Source organism: Struthio camelus, chromosome 6 (assembly GCF_040807025.1).
Source record: "Struthio camelus isolate bStrCam1 chromosome 6, bStrCam1.hap1, whole genome shotgun sequence".
NCBI lineage: Eukaryota > Metazoa > Chordata > Aves > Struthioniformes > Struthionidae > Struthio > Struthio camelus.
Window position 1 is genome coordinate 44,352,006 of NC_090947.1, and position 17,574 is coordinate 44,369,579.

Consider the following 17,574-nt stretch of genomic DNA (forward strand, 5'->3'; position numbering starts at 1 on the left):
CTCAGCCTTAGTATTTGAAAGATCTTGTCATGGAATCATTTTAAGGAAATTCTATACCTCCATCACTGACCTATAATAAGCCAATAGAAAAGTTATTAAAAATCTCTAATGTAAGAATATTTTATGCTTATACATATAAGTGCTGATTTTTATTTTATTTTTTAAAACACATCACACAAGTGAATAAGCAACAAATTTGTGTCCATTTCACTACCGGCGACAACAGAGGTACTAAGAGTTTCCAGGCTTTTTCAGAAACGGTTTCTAATTCTGGATTATTTCATTTTTAGGCAACACTTTTTTGAAAACCATCAGCTGGCTTTTAGCTGTACCAGTTGTCCTCTGTTTTAATCTTTAGAATATACAGACTTACCCACTGGACCAACAGCATCTTGTAGGAAGGCCAGTTTAATTCTGCTGCATACCAACTGTTTTCAGCATTCACAGAATTTATAAATTTATAAGTTGCAAAGCTATTCAGGTACCTAAACATTTCTACATTTTAGCTTTCGCTACTCCATAAGAATATTGATACTGGACATTGTAGAAGAATTACAAATGACATTTTTAAGAAGGTGGAAGCATAAGATTTTAGAGATGACAGAAAAATTAAGAAAGTGAAGGAAGAACACAAATGAAACACAGAGGATATAAATTCTCTTATCTTCCCCTTCTATGACTCCTCTCTCTCTCCAGCTTCCGCTCCCATTAAAGCCAGGAGAGTTTTAGCATCTGAGCACAATTCTCCACTAGCCTAGTTTTTGGGAAAGTGACTTGATCAGTCCTGTATCCATTATGCAGCTATAAACACTACAAGACAAGAAAGTAGCGAATCAAGTTTCACTGATATCACTGTAAGCGGAATCAATCCAATCAGCTGTGGTTTATTTAATGAATAAATAGCCTCACATTAGGATTTAATTTTTTAATGTGTGCCCTTTAATATATTTCCTTAACCCTTAATCTAAAAATAATTCCAGTTACAATGTTAATATTATTCTGTAAATTAATACCATGTCTCAGCAAATCTGAAAGCTTTACTTTCACTGCTTCAAAGCTTCACAAACTTTTTACTATAACATTTTTTTTAATTATTACCTGGCTAGTTAGCTTTGACACCTCCTTTGCAAGCTCAATATCCGGACGTCCCAGCATAGTTACACCGATGCCAGCTTCTCCACGCTTCTTATATTCAATCTAACATAGAGAAAACATAAAAAAAAATGTATAGCTTAGTGATGACCACATGCCCTTGTAATTACTTCTACTATTTTTTTATACTAAAATTACTGCTAAGTAGTTATACAGAAGATTTAAAAAAAACACTCACATTGCTAATTAACTTGGCAGCTTGCGTTGCTTTTTTAATATCTGGTCGATCTGCTATAGGTGTGTAGTGGAGCTTTGACTTGGCATCTTTCTTGTATTCAACCTAATCCATGATGATTGACAGACAGAGGAAAGCAGATTACTGACATTTGTTCATGAGGAACATACCTAAATAGGGACCCAACAATGCTGGTGGAAAAGTGCCTGGGATTTTTTTTTTTAATTGTTTCACGAAGAACGGATTTGGGAACCAGTTTTTGCAAGTTATCTACAAATGAACAAGAACGTACATGCAATTCTGTTTGTATTTGAAGGAATGAAAGAAATTATTAAATTTGATTTGCAATACATTACTTTAAATCCCATCACATCATTAAAATAGATATGATTTTCAAATATATCCTTTATTTCTGTGCAATTTTACATCTGTAAATATTCACATTTTTGTCCTCCAGAATCACACCTGAACATAGAAGCTGGGAGGAAATCCTGAAGTAGGTAAACTTGTGTTTTTTTCAGCTGACTTTGGTTTCAATTTGCTTACATACACTGCTTAGTTCAAGAAAACACAAGGTAAACTTACAGTACTCTGTTTCTTTGCCACTTCCATGGCATGTTTCACTTCAGGAGGCTCCAACATCACAGAATAGTTAGACTTTCCTTTCTCCTTCACAAACTTTTGTTTATAATTTGTCTGTTGAGAGCAAAAAGGGCCATGTGTGATTTGGTAATCTCATATGAACATAAATGCTACTGATACTTGGAACTAAGCTCAGAGAAACTGTAAAAACAGATAAAATGTAGTCTTCTAAGTTTCAAAATTTATGGCCCCCAGTTTGCTGGTCATGATTTACATTTTAGCTCATTAAAATTTGCTATTTGGAATTGATGATTTGGGTTTATACTGTGTTCTATGAAAAATGAATCTGAATTAAGGCCCCTCCCTAAGCACTTAGCCTGCTTGCTTTTCTTCAGAATATTTCAATAGGTTCCCAATAAAATGGGTTTAGCTCTTTGTTAAAGTCTCCTTCTGGCAGGGAATCCATCTTTGCTGACTCCTTGGGCACTTTCATGATGAGACTCTACCACCTACTCTAAATCATGCAACAGTCTAAGCAACCACAGGTATCTGGTAACAACGTCACCATAAATTGTTTTCAAACTAGTTACTTACCTCACTGACATTCTTGGTCACCTCTTTCACATGAGCAGTGTCTCGGGTCTCAGGCAGGGTTGTGTAAGACCCATGTGGAAGCTGCTTCTTGCTGTGTTCTTTGTATTTGTTCTGAAGGTACAGAAGGAAAATAAGTTAAAAAAACCAAAACAAGCAAGCAAAAACCCACAGAGAATATTAAAATAATCTATTTAAAAAAAAAAAGCAATGAATGTCAGATGTTTTACCTCAGATACCAGAGAGCTGACATTCTTAGCCAGGAGGATCTGAGGCGTATCTGGAACAATAAGGTATGTTCCTCGAGCTTTGTTATGCTTCTCTTTGTATTTTACCTAGCAGAGAGAAAAGATATGTTAAGTAACATGAATCTTGTCTTGTGATAATCTAAAAAGAAATGACTACAGCTGTGACTGCTTGTTAGTGCCAAAGGTTGCAGGTGATCCCATAGTTTGATGATTGCCAAGATTTTTTCCAGACCATATATTCCTACAGCCATCATGTAACGTTTTATTAATACATTCAATAGATTACTAAGTGACTACTAAACATACTTTGTCTTATGCATAAATAATACATGCAGCTTAATTTTTTAATTTTTTCCAGATAATATTTGCATTTTAATAAGAGGAATCTACAAACATATTAAAAATGTAGAGTGTTCAGACAATGTTAAATCTGAATCCGTATGTAGTTTGCAAATCCATAAACCAGGTCAGTGACATCTACAAGACCAAATTTATTCTGGTTTTGCCAATTTGTTAATGAAGCAAACAAGCCAAATCAAATCATGAACTCAGACTGAGAAGAAATTTTCAAGCCTTGATTCTTAATGCAATCAGTGGATATTCAACATTCTGAGAAAACTGCAAATTCTATTTAGGATTCAATTTGTTAGAGAAGGTTTAATCTGTGCATCCTCTTTTTAATAAATTCTCCTTATCATTTCATTTTTTCTGCAAAATCATTCTACTGAATAACATTCACAAATGAGATCCTGCTTTGAACATACTGTACTTATAGGAGCAATATGCCAATAATGTAGGTTATGTTTCCAGTAGTACAGAAAAAGTGAGCGTTCAGGTACTTACATCACTTGCCAAGATGGCATTATTTAAAGCCAATACTGTGTTTTTATCGTCTGTGACAGAGAGTTTGCATCCTTTTAGGAATTCGCGGTCCAGCTTGTATTCATACTGCAGGAAGATAAAATAAGTTATAACAAAAATGACACCAGAACTTCTATAACTTTTTTTTTTATTATGAAAAAGGGGAGAGGTGGGGAAAGTTAGTTTGTTCTAATTTTCTTACATCACTCTGTTGCAGAGATGACTTGGCTGCTTGCACAAAGTCAGGCCTATCGGCAATCCAGTGCCAATGAGCCTTGGCTGCTTCATATTTTTTCTTATAATCCAGCTGTTTGTAGGTAAGCAACAAGAAAAAATCATTAGAGATTGTGTAATTTAGACATTAAATTTATACAGATGCAAATTCTCTTTTGGTCAGGATGAAATAAAGAGAGAAGAGGTAAAAAAAAGTGCATCTACATCAGATTAGTGCTTTCCTCTGAATCATGACCAATCCAGTGGGAGTCCATTTGCTCTAGGTTTTTCACTGCTGGGCAGAGAAAGGAATATGAGGGACTAAGAAGATGTTACGACTTTGAGGAAGGTGAGTGTTTTCAGTTCCTTGCCTATCACAGTGGATGTAGGACCACAAATAATAGAAAACAAATGAGAGCTTCCTAAAAAGCACTTGCTCTGTCCTTGAGAACATCATCACAGAGAATTTCAGAGGCAGTTATGCATCTTTGTCAGAGAAACAGAGAGGAGCTAGAATAGTAGATGTCTGTGTGACATACAGGGAACCTCATGTGACCTCAAGGACAACCTTTATAAATGAGCATTTTAGTATTAAATAAATTAACATATATGTTATTCAAGCAGCATTAAGAATTAGAAGGAATATCTAAGCTCACTGAATTTCAACAGAAATGAAAATTAATTTCTCTTGGTCTCCTTTGCTAGTCCCACCCACTACCCATAATAAAATTAAAGTATTAATAAAACAGAACTCACATTGCTGTTTAGCTTGTAAGCATGCCTTGGAGTCTTAATATGAACTGAATCAGCTACGACATTGCAGTGAGATTTATTCCTCTCATACAGCTCTTTGTATTTCAGCTAAAGAAAGAAGAGTATTAAAAATGTTAACAAAGATACATTAATACATCACTGTGAACCAGAAAAGTAGCAAAATATGAAAAACCTAGTATTAATAGATTTGTTCCTAATTGTCAAGATAAAATCTTAACAGAAAAAAAAAGAAATTATATCCATACAACTTGGTATCAATCATCTGCCTGAAAGAAGGGCCCTGTTCAGCAGCAGTTCCTTCCATATAGAAAATACGCAGGTATAATTCACCATGAAGTGTAGAGTAAAATTTACCAAAATCTCCGCATGAACAGTAATTCTATCTATTTTTTTGGCACCCAGTACAAATAATTTAAAGAAACTTATTTTCTGACAGCCACATTTGATGCTTTCTGAAAATCCCTTTACAGAATCTCAGATTCAGCACTCAGATTTGGAATAAGAAAATGTACTTCGATTCACAGGTCACTTTTGAAAATCTCTCTGAACAATATTGTTATTTTTCCCTGCTAGTCTTACTCATAACACAGATAATCAGTGCAGCATCTGAAGGACTCAGACTAAAGGTGCTTATTTCTCACATGCTTGTGAGATGCTTCCATGTGCTTCTCATATGCTTGTTCATAACTACCCTCAGTTATGAAAGTGCTAGTATCCTCATTTTGTTTATGGAGATCTAATGAACAATGCCACAAATGTCACACAGAAAGCCTAAGGTTGAAGAAAGAATTAAGACCAGGACTCTCAAGTCCCACGGCATTACTCTATCCACTTCATCTTCCTTTCCTTCTCTTATTAGCCTTCCATTGCCCCTTATTCAAAAATCTATACATAACTATTTTAAAACAGAATACTTACCTTACACAATGCCCACAGAAGAGCTGTCATGGCTCCACAAAAGTTATTAACCAAAATAGGAAGAAAATCCAGAAACAGACTCCCAAAATCCTTGCTTTAATTAGATACCAGTTCCAGTTCATGGCTTTTAATATTAGCCAGGGCTGCTCTATCCTAGCAAAAACGTTCCAAGAGCTACAGCAGAACTTTACATGATAAAACTTCCTAAATACTTCCAGATTCCATTGCATTATTGAAAAAGTATTAAATACAGAAGTTCCTCATGAAAATAAAAACACATTCTAATAAGAAGTTAATTTTAATTACAGCATTACATGTGGCTTAGAAATATCACATATCAAAGTAAAATGTTAATTATGTGCCTTTTTGACATCACAGACAAGGATGGTTTACTTACATCACTTATTCTGTCCTTGACCTTGCGCACATGCAATAACATAGGTGTATCATGGATTGTGGTATAGCCTTTAGGCTTTGCTTTGTTATATTCCAGCTTGTAAATAATCTGAAGATACAAAATTTTAAATCACATCATTATTTCTTGATAGTCTTTGTGTAAATTGAAAAAAATCAAGATGAGAAATATTATATAATTGACTACTGAAATGCCATATTGTTGAGCATCATACTTCAAAGGTCAGAATCCAGAGAAGGTATGCGCGCAAGGAATTGAACACACTTACATCACTAATCTGTTTGTTCACTTTTGTTATCCGTAAGTGTTCCGGAGTATCTACAATTGTAGTATATTTGTCTTTCTTCTTTTCATATTCCTTTTTATATTCGACCTGGTAGTAAGGAAGTAGAACATGTTAACCACACAAACCAAGACAAAATATCTTCAGGAGATATGTTTATATTAAGACATCAAGTTGTGAAATCCTTCCACCAAAGCCAAAGAAAGCTGAACATGCACAAGGAGCCAGACTTTGTAAACCCTTTATTTGCCTGAGAGGCTGCCTATCTATTTGTGTGACTAGTTTTACATTTATTTCACTGAGAGTAAAAACTTCACTTCTATCCTATGTCTCCAAGATTGAAAAAGCTGAAAAAGTAATCTTGGCAGATTAAAGGCTTTGAAAATTTGTAACTGGACAAGACCTCATTTTAAAATACTCATTATAAGGAAGAGAAGTGTAAAACATCTTACACAACAGAATAGAAAAGAAATTCACGGAATATATGATAACACCAAGCTGTTTTAAGACACTGATAACAAATTGTACCTTGGCCATTTCTTTTCTAAAGATTATCTTGTCTTACTCAGGAGCTGAATCTGTTTTCACAGAATTCAGTGAGAACAGAACGTATACAAAGAATAATAATTTATTGCAGATAGCCTCAGGGCAGGTGGAGGAGGTCACAACAGATCTCTAAAAAAGAATTTTCATGCAATATAGTGCATCAGAAAAAAAAAGGCACGCTTCTGAAACACAGCTAAGACAGACAAAATATACAAAACTATATACAAACAACATAAATCAAAACATGAAGTCAACGCAGTTGAACATACAAGTCAGAGTGCTATTTTTTTCTTCAAACACACTCAAACTTACCTGCAAAGATTTTTAACCAGAAAATAAATTGAAATCCACTGACAAACTGAACAAATAATGTCTACTGATGACCTTCACTACCTTATTGTAGAAGGATTTTATTAATTGTGCTTACAACGATAAAGAAGAACATCCCCTTCATTCTCATATAATTGCTTTCTACTGTTGCGTTTCCAGCATATAACTTATACGCTATACGCGTTTCATCTAATCTGGTCAGGAATCATCTCTGCCATTGAAATAGGTAACTTGTGTGTAGGGAGTAAGGTCTCTGCTAGCAGATCTGATTCCAGTGCATATATAAATATGTATCAGTTACTATATTTCTTCCAAATCATACAACCAATATATATACGCAGGAATCCAGATTAAATAAAGGTAGAATATGGAAAATTATCTCTTTGCAGTAACGCTGGAGTCACTTAGAGGCTGCTGAATGGATCCTTTATGTAATCAAAAATATTAATATGTTAGGCTCTTTGATCTCTAAGAACAAATAGATGAATCATACTCACTTTCTACCTTCCAACTCCTAATAAATCTCCCTTTCTGGCAGTTAATTTCTGTTTATAATCTCTTACTATTATGTGGCTGCTTTGCTTAAAAGCAATAGGTAGAGAAAGAAATTAATGAAAATCTGACTTCATCTTCAGACCTGCGTAAAATACTCTTCCTGTACCTCTTCTGACTGCCATGAGATACGACTTTGTTCTTTATCTAGACACAATCGGACACCATCAACAGGTAGAGCGCTAGATAAATATTGTAATCTTCTCCCCAAATTACTTCATTATGTTCATACTGAATTTAGGAACTTATAGGGTGTCAATATGAGAAACCGTGTCAGAACAAATATTTGGTTGGGAAAATATAAGGAACAGCTAATCCTTTCTTAAAGGCACAGAAAATTACTCTATGTAAGTATGCAAATTAATGTAAAGAAATATATACATAACAATTATTTGTAATGAAAGGAGAAAATGGAGGGCCAGATCAACCTGGGATGGGTCAAGTCCAAGTCATGGTAAACATTGTTTCAGATACTCTGTTATCAAGACTATTTGGTCACATCCAGCATTAAGCACATGTACAAAACTCTGGAGTCTGATACCTGTGGAAATTCAGAGAACTCACAAGCATTACGTGTTAAAAATCCAAGCAGCTAAACTGTATACATAAGGCCTCCTAAAGCAGCAGTTCTTCATTTTACCTGGCTCCATAAGTATGTGTTGTAGAGTGCTCTCAGCATATCTGGCCTCAGAATTTCATTACATCCTTGTTTCAGGAACATCTTGGCAAAGGACTTATATTTTTTCTGTGCATGCAAATGGCAACGAAGCACAAAAGAGACTTGTGAAGACCATAAACAACAGCACAGCTCTAGATCCCAGTCACTTGTAGAGTGGAGAGATTTAGGCATGATACTGTATGTATTCATTCAGATGTGCATACAACTTACATCTATATAATTAAGAACGGCAAGAGTATAGACTAAAAGGCTTGCATACAGTCAGTCCCATTAAGGAAATAATGAAAATATTTGGGGGGATACTAGAGTAAACTATAGATTAAGGTAAGGGCACTCAAAATCCAAATATGCCACTGTTGCTTTTATCTAAAAATGAGTAAGAAAATAATCTTTGTAAAAGTCACTAAAAGAGAGGCAATAAAAAAAATAAATGCATGACACAGCATCCATTTTTTAAAACCTCTCCAATGATTTCAATACGCATTAGATGACAACCTACTTGAAGATGATGTCAATTGATGCACAATATATGAAAGTACATACGGTATAGATTAGCTCACTCAAAAAGTAATGCTTTTTGGGTGGCAAAACAGAGACTATATCTGATCAACTGAACTAAAACATCACAATATCACAGGTGAGACCTATGATACTGCTGCTATAGACATTTCAGGCGGACAAAGATAATAGCTGTGAGTGAACTAGGCACTTTCTGGCAGCACTGGCCAGCGTTCCTACAGTACCTGACTGCTCAGTGTGGTCCCCCACTTGGCCAGGAGATTCCTAGGATCATCCACAATAACGCTGTACCTATCTTTGAGCTTCTCATAGGCAGCTTTATATAATTTCTGCTCAGAATAGCATAATACATTGTAACAAAGTAAAAGAAGAAAGTGAAGACACAGAGAGATCTGAGATTATAGTTCCTAACCACTGAAACCTCATTAACTGCAATATTTAAAGGCTGGGATTAAAATCCATATCCAGAAGAGAAAAATGTAGGAAAAAACAGGAAAAAAAAACAGAAATAAAATGTGTCCAATTAATATATACATTTGTAAATTACTCCTGAAAGGCCTAATTTACAATTTAAGGACGCTTACATCCTATTCCTGCTACTCTCCAATAAGGCATTTCATGACTCCATTTCTTCCTGAAAAACAACTGCTGAAGCAACACTGTGTGCAATTAGATTCTTGATTCAAATACAATGAGAGTATAATGAGATGAAAGAATAAAATACTAAAGCTATATTATCAAATTTTTTGTAAACAAAAAACTATAAGACATCATAAAAACATCACGTATGCAAAAAAAAAGCATTTAGGCAAGTTTCAATGTATGAGGCCCTACTTGTTAGAAATCCTTCTTGTCTATGCTTATCACATTACATTTTCCTTATTGTTCTACCAAACAACAACAAAACTGAATATTAACCATCTTCCACAATAAATTCTGGTTCATTGTTTACCAAATGAAGTGTGAAACTATAGCAACAGTACTGGAATGGTATCTGTGGTGAAATAGTTTTTCTTATAACTAGAATACATTATTCTATAAATATATTTACTGACTGGTATGCAAGGTAACATGATGTCTGGTGTGTAAGAATAAAATACCAAGATGTGATAGTCTGGAATGCACACTCCTTTAATGAAAGGCATCAGAGTCCGGTTTGGTATGTGAACTCTAAGCTAATGAGAACTCATCCAGAACACACTGTTTTTCAAAGGGCTTTGTCCTGCAGATGTACAGCATTACTTGGAGCAAGTCTGTTGGTGATTTATACCAAGAGGCTATTTTGCTAATACGTTTTGTTTATTTTTTTCTTTAAGTCTACAGGAGAGACCGAGTAAGGTAAGAGTGAGAGAATTTGAGGCAAAATATCCAAAATGGAATAGAGTTATGATAACTTTGGAGAAAATATTATCTTCCTAAAACTGATGAAATTTTGCTTGATATTTCAAGAAAGCAACTGTGATTCTATACCTTTTGCACAGGATAATCAACAGTTTTTTCTCAATAGTTTTACTAAGAAAGCAGCATCTTTTCAGTTAACATTCGTTTACTGGTTAGCAAAGAAGTTTCTTTGCAATTTCACTTTTTAGTTACTGTAAACCTGCTCTGTACAACTACTCAGGCAGGTAACAGGAATATCCTTGTCTTTCCTCATTTTGATCTGACCTTAAGACATCCTTCTTTTAACTCTCCTTGGACCTACTTCAATTTATTTACCATTTTGTAAGGAAGACCAACCTTTAACTCAGTGTTAACATATACAAACCTAGTACTTTGGTATGAGAGACTACTGAAATCTTTTAATACTTACCTCATCCATCAACTGAGTGGCATGTTTAAAATGCCTGTTAATTGGAGAGTCGGCTACATACTTAAAATGGGACTTAGTCTTCTCAAATATCTCCTTGTACTTACACTGGAGGAAAAAAAAAAAAAGGAAAGAAAGAGAGGTTACCAAAGAAATCTAAGGCAATGGAAATAGAGAATTGTAAAAACTATCTGCAGCAAAAATGTGGTAGAATTAGTGCATATGTTTTTTTTAACATATTTACAAATAAAAAATATTTCAGGGCAAAATAGTTGTAGATGTAGTAGTTTGTTGGGATGTAACTATCATATTAAGAAAACAATGGAAGCTTCAAAGCTTTATCGTTTTAAAGTTAGACTTAGAATCACTAGAAAAGTTACTACAGAGCAGATACCTTTCCAAGGAACAGAGGAGATAAGCAGATGGCCATTTTGTCTCCAATTTCTTTTACAGCAAACCTTCTAATTTTAAATGTTATGTTCTATGTTCTACTATGAGATATGCATATCCATGTCTTAGTCAGAATTTGATTGTCTTCAGAGAAAGATGCAACTATGACATAAGCAAGCTTGCAAGAAATGTTTAACAAGAACGCAGACTGTTTTACTTACCCCACTGTAGAGCACCTTATTCTTTTCTGCCAGAGCAAAATCTGGAGTATCCCATGCATAACAGCCAATGCCTCTGAGCCATGATAAGTCTTCCTTGTATTTAACCTTTAGAAAACAAGTAAAAGGTTTCAGTTTTAAGTGACATCAAATGGTATCTGAGCAGTACTGAAATAACACGTCAACATAAGGTGAGGCAAACAGAGCTACATTCATTATTATTCCATTACAAAAGAAATGGTGAATATTTATATTTTTCTGATGGACTGTGTTTTTTTCACATATCTAATCCAGCATTTGAGTTCCTGCATGGATTAAAAAACATATATTTCTGTACAGTTAGTGTGTCACTTTGTAGTTCTCGGGAAAATCAATGGGATTACACTGATTTAAACACAACCAAGCAAGGTCACCCAGAAGTCACAGTATACAGCTCTTAATCCACGGCAATCAACACTCCCATGATTTTACATATCTTTCTGTGCACAGTCAGGATTCTCTATACAAACCAGAACTTTCAGGAAAAAACAGCTTTATTTAAAGGCTGCTCCAGATTTTGCATATAACCAAAGTTTTTATTATAGTGGTAACAAAAAAATCCAAGTAAATACTACTATTGAAATCAATGGAACAGTCTTAACTGATTTCAGGAGAGGGACTACAATTTTAGCCATTTAATCTGTTCTGTCATTTCACAGATCTGCCAGGCAAAAGTGTACATCACTTTTTTATTTCCACTGATATTGCCTTCATTTTCTTAAGATATATGGACTTTTTTTTTTTAATTTTGGAAACCTCCATTTAGGTTTCAACATCTCAGAATCAGGAACTATTTGAACTCACATCACTAACAGCATCTGTGACTGCACGATGATGGGAATGCTCTGGCCGGTCTGGGATAGATCTCCAGATTCCCAATTGACTCATGTAATTTTCCTTATATTTCACCTACAAAGAAAGATAAAAAAAATGAAGTAAAACAATTTGGGAACAGAACACATCAGCCATCCATTTTTAAGACATTCCTTTTTCTGAAAGGTCAGAACTAAAAACATGGGACTGAGATTTACCTGCATTTTTATCTTCTGAAAAAGGATAGAATTTAATATTAATTATATTTTTGGATTGTTTGACAAAATCAAATAGAGTAATAGTATAAATGGCATATACTAGAGTATTAAATGACAAACATTAATTAGGAATGGAAATGTTGCATACGTACACTGCTAATATCATCAGTGACCTTTCGGTGATAGACAATATCCAAAGCATCTTTCACTGTGTGATATTTTCCCTTTGTGTGCTCAAAGGTTTCTTTGTAGCGCAACTGGTAAGAAAAATAATATATAAAAGAATAGATTATATTTATCTGTCAGGAATTGTTTCATTTAAATATCTTACCTCTTAAGAATGACATCAAGGGATATGTTGCTTTTCAACTTGTTAATGTAAGCCCTACGGAATTTCAAGAGGATTCAGTTGCCTAAAATCAATTACAATTTGACTGAGACTCACAGAGAGAAAAGAAGTTGGCCCATCAAAAGCAAAATTTTATCCTATTCACTTTCAGATTGAAGAAAAAACATCCATGCATCACAGGGCCACTCTCCAAAATAGCAGAAGTGCTGCATTTGGCATAAAAAAACCACTCATCCCTTCCTCCATTTCCTGGTTAGAAGAAAGCAGGAAGATCATAGGCTTTACAGTATTTAAAACCACTCTTAAGACTGCAATTGGACAAATCACTATGCTAAAATGCCAGCCCAGTACATGCCCTTTCAGGCCTTTCCAGGGCCCCTGGGCAATGTGCAATTTAAAATACTTAGCAAAAATCTCACTAACAAGTAGACTACTCTTGGCCATTGCCATAAAGCATAAATTGCTATTCCACACTCAAAGGAAAAATTAATTTCGTCATCAAATCCTTACCTGCAGCAGCTCAGATAAATTTTTTCTCTAATCTACTTCTAAGTGAAAAATGAGTGAGTTCCCACTGATATACAAGTTTATTCCTCATACTTAACCGAGATGAAGATGTCTGCTATATTCTGATGTATTCTATTCTGGCTCCAGGATCAGTCATTTCACTCTAGTCTACACTATTTGGAGATTTCACATGTTAACAATTTGTTCTGAACCTATTTTTCCTTTGCTCTAAGTCCACACTTCCATGCAAAAGAAAATGAAAATAAATTATAAAGAGTAAAAGAAAGCACTACAGTGCCCTCAATCTAAAATTCACTAATCTCAGAAATATCAAATTGAATTACGCATACAAACAGAGTGACCAAGTTCATGACGCACAGAGAGATATTCTGCTGTTTGCATGCATTCTCCCCATTGATCCTTTTCTTCGTTTTATACAGAAACAGAAAAAAAGGAACAGTGAAAGTGTTCATGGGCTACATACATCACTAGCATTCAGGTATGCTCTCTTAGCTCTGATCAAGATGGGTGTGTCAGGGACAGGTGTGTATTTGTCCTTCATCTTCTCATACTGGATTTTATACTTTTTCTAAAAAGAGACAATAAGACAGAAAAGTTATATCTTTAGCGTCAAAAGCATTTGTTAATCTGACATTACGTTAAGGTGCTACACTGACTGCACAAAGAAGTCACTCCTGCAAAGTGCTTCAATCAAAACACTGGGAAACAAGCTCAGCTTTTCAGCGCTTCCTAGTTCTTCTAGATCTCGTAGCCCATCTGCCTTGGACTCTGCAGACAATTTCTTAGAAATAGGTGTCTTATAAAATCTTGAGGTGTATAAAAATGAGTATTGGTTTACCAAGCTAACATAGGTAATGTGGAGTTTAAGCCTAAAAGGCATAAAAACCAAAGAGCGAACAGATTTGAGCCTTGAACCCACCATTAAATCAGAAATAAAACTTCTAAACAGTTCAGCATAGCGGTACCAAACAAAAGAGTAAATATCTTACCTCACTAACCATGTCCTTTACATGCTTAGCATGTGTAAAAGCTGGAGTCTGACCACCAGCATGGTGATGGGGTCTCTCTTTTGTGGCAAGCTCCACATACAAATACTGCAGTAAGAAGAGAAGAATCCAAAAATACAAATTTCAAGTTGTACTTTATCTCCTGAAAAATGACTGTAAATTCACAATGCATATATAACCACACAATTTACCCCAGGAGAAAGCAATGTGCTCTTTCATCTTCTACATTCTCTCAGTTTATCTTTTGTTATCAGTACTCTTGATGTTTTGTAAATGCCAGCAACACATTCACAAATCAAAATGTCATATGCATGTGGCATTAGTGACCTCTCTGCTCTGCATCCAGATCTAACATTACATAAAACTGTCCAAAGTGCCTGTTTCTCTCTGGCAGGTAACATCATTTTGTTCTGTGAATTTAAAAATTCCACAAAAATTGTAGATAATAACTCAGATAAAGAACTCTTAAACGAATTAAGAAGTGATGATGAGTAAATGAATAAAAGCCTTTATTTCTCCAACAAAGTTAAAGTTTCAGAGAATTCGAACAAAACTGAAACAGGGCTCAACGCTCTGTTTCAGATGGACGAAGCTGGGCATGTCCCCTATAGAGATATGGTCAACATGAGATTTTGTAGCCACTTGAAAATGAGGAATGGCCATTTTTAAAAGTACTCTCCAGGAAATCTATATTGTTTTGAAATGGTCTGGAAAGTTTTTGCTGTACTTTAACAGAATGTTAAGAGGGAACTGCTAGATGTTTTCCATCAGTAAAAATTTGTTACCTGACTCTGTATTTTTTGTCCTTGCTTGGCTCTTAAGAAATCAGGTGTATCAAGGATGGAAGTATATTTTGTCTTCAGCTTCTTGCCTGCAGCTCTGTAAACCAGCTAGGAAAACACAAGTTCGTGAATTATTTTTTCTTTTACAGATGTTCATTTAGCAGCTAGACAATTATAGCTTTGCAACTATAACATCCCATACATTTCAGGAAAGCCAGTGAAAGGATCTGAGCTTTTTTTAATTAAAACTAACAAAGATGGATAAGACTAACACAGAACTTACCTCACTCAAATGTGTTTTTAATTCTTGAACTGTCCTGTATTCAGGAGTATCCAGTACCACACTGTATTTATCCCTCATCTTCTTTGCATCACCAGTGTATATATAATTAGACTGAAAAAGAAAAGCAGTATCACTTAGAAAACAGTTACTATTCCTGGTAGTAAAGAATTTTACAGTGCAACCTAATAGAAAAGAATCATACTTTCTTCCTAGTACTTTGGAACAGCTAACTAACTAGCATGGCAATAAATGTTGTCACAGATTTTTATTCATTTTCATGTACTTAATTTCTTGGGAGTACTTAGCATGCACATCAGTAAATCAATCATTGTTATAAATGCTTTTCAGAAGAAAAATCTTACCCAAAGTTTACGCAGCTGGCGAGCACGGACCATATCAGGAGTATCATATAGGAAGCAACCCAAGCCCTTCAGCCACTTCAGATCCTGTTTGTATTTGTTCTATAAGGCAAGTAAAAGAAGAGAAATTAAAAGTTAACTGTTGGGATCAATAATCCCAACTGTTGGGGACTGATCAATAATCAGTCCCCAAACACAATTACAAAATCTTTACCTATTAAAGAATAAAATGCAAATGAGGAGTCAAATTCTACTCCCACTGGCACATGAACGTGAATCAATAGAAAAGAATTAGGCCTGCTGTATTCAGGTACCATGTATCTTAACAGAAGCTGCTTACATCACTTGTGATGTCCCCAGCATAGCGGCAGTGTAAAACCTGAGGTGTGTATGGCAGGGAAATCAAGTGTCCCTGCATCTTAAAGAAATCCGACTTGTAGATCAGCTGAAAGAAAAAGAGAAAACAGCATTTCACATGATTGATCATGCCAAGTATTCTAAATCTCTCCAATTTTTAGATGTTAGAAAGACACGTACATCACTGACAGCTTCCTGTGTAGCTCTGACTTGACGGATTTCTGGTGTGTCGGGAGTGGTATGAATCTTGTCCTTGTACTTGTGGTATGTTGCCCGATACAACCTCTGTACCAAAGGAGACAGCATTCTACATGTTAAAAGATAAAAACTTAAAACGACAAGTGGGTTGGCAGATTGTAAGTACTTTTGTCTTTAGGTCAGCTCTTTTTCTAAGCATTGCAGAACTAAGGGAGAGAAGGGAGTAAACCTACTGGCTTCTAATTAGACAAAAATTTTACACAATTATTTTTGATAGTCGCACCTCAAACATACAGGGAATCTGAGACTCTAATCCTACAAACATTTAAATATGCACATTTAATTTTCATCCTGTTGAAGTCAATGATTAAGCAAATGAGCACATACTTATAGCTTGTAGACCTAAAAGTATACAGAACCATTGGCATAAAGATTCAATAATTTCTATGCAACTTTAATCAAATAGTAGCAGATTGGTGAATTATGTCACTATTAATTTTATAGTACAGTAACAGTTTTACACAATTAGAGAAAGTTTGGGTTGTTAAGAACCTCAAAAAGCCATACAGACCAACTCCAAGTTTGGATTAAGGATCCCTTGCTATTCTTGATAGAAGTTTGTCTAACCTGTTCTTAAAAGCCTCAAAAAATAGGGATCCCACAACCTCCCTAGTTAATGTGTTCTCACCCCTCCTACTTTGAGCATCAGAAATATTATTGAAAACAAATACATATCTTTTACCTCATTAATGACTTGATTCACTTTCTTTATATTTTCAAATCCAACATCTTTGGGTCCCAGAGTATAGCCTTTAGCTTTCATGTGTTCATAGGCTTCTTTATATTTCAGCTATAAAGTGGTAAAAGGAATTTTTAGATAGAAGAAAAACATACAAAACTTAAATTGGGTTGTGATCCGACATGCACTGTAGTTCTGAAAGTAATTTATGCAGCAGAAAGAATCAAATGTTTAGAGACACTCAAGTGAGATTTAGCTGTACCAGAGCCTTTAAAGTACCTGGGCATCACCATTATTTTTACCTTTATAACGTGGCCCAAGATTAATATTTTAAATTTCTCCTGCATCTAGTCATATTAGTAGCTGAGGAAAATTACATCTTGATAGTAACTTATTCAGATAATTGTGGAGTTTAGTAACATTTCAATTCTGTTAAGAAAAACATGATCAAATTCAGGGCCTGGAGTGTACTAACATACTAACAGGACTTAACTGACCTGACCAGCCTCACCTGAGACCTCAGTCCTTGCCTGAGCTATGTTGTAGGTGTACCTGTCTGCAGCCCTGTCTCTGGCCTCATTTCCTGGATGGACACTGGACCTACGTTTTAGGTAGCTTGTCTCTAGCCCTCTTTCTAGCCCTGTCTCCT

The 17,574-nt window shown here is 35.0% G+C and overlaps 1 protein-coding gene across 1 annotated transcript in view; it reads right to left on the reverse strand.

Annotated features, from left to right (window-relative positions):
• NEB (nebulin) overlaps window positions 1-17,574 on the reverse strand; it is a 145,043-nt gene that overhangs the window by 29,656 nt on the left and 97,813 nt on the right. The window contains exons 115-137 of the mRNA XM_068949383.1: window positions 16,929-17,036; window positions 16,169-16,273; window positions 15,972-16,076; window positions 15,635-15,733; window positions 15,273-15,383; window positions 14,993-15,097; window positions 14,190-14,294; window positions 13,664-13,768; window positions 12,476-12,580; window positions 12,097-12,201; window positions 11,257-11,361; window positions 10,649-10,753; window positions 9,063-9,167; window positions 6,198-6,302; window positions 5,912-6,019; window positions 4,579-4,683; window positions 3,812-3,916; window positions 3,592-3,696; window positions 2,731-2,835; window positions 2,504-2,614; window positions 1,913-2,023; window positions 1,331-1,432; window positions 1,099-1,197 (exon numbers count right to left, since the gene is read on the reverse strand). Of these exons, the coding sequence (XP_068805484.1) occupies window positions 1,099-1,197; window positions 1,331-1,432; window positions 1,913-2,023; window positions 2,504-2,614; window positions 2,731-2,835; window positions 3,592-3,696; window positions 3,812-3,916; window positions 4,579-4,683; window positions 5,912-6,019; window positions 6,198-6,302; window positions 9,063-9,167; window positions 10,649-10,753; window positions 11,257-11,361; window positions 12,097-12,201; window positions 12,476-12,580; window positions 13,664-13,768; window positions 14,190-14,294; window positions 14,993-15,097; window positions 15,273-15,383; window positions 15,635-15,733; window positions 15,972-16,076; window positions 16,169-16,273; window positions 16,929-17,036 (2,424 nt within the window). The remainder of the gene's footprint in view (window positions 1-1,098; window positions 1,198-1,330; window positions 1,433-1,912; window positions 2,024-2,503; window positions 2,615-2,730; window positions 2,836-3,591; window positions 3,697-3,811; window positions 3,917-4,578; window positions 4,684-5,911; window positions 6,020-6,197; window positions 6,303-9,062; window positions 9,168-10,648; window positions 10,754-11,256; window positions 11,362-12,096; window positions 12,202-12,475; window positions 12,581-13,663; window positions 13,769-14,189; window positions 14,295-14,992; window positions 15,098-15,272; window positions 15,384-15,634; window positions 15,734-15,971; window positions 16,077-16,168; window positions 16,274-16,928; window positions 17,037-17,574) is intronic.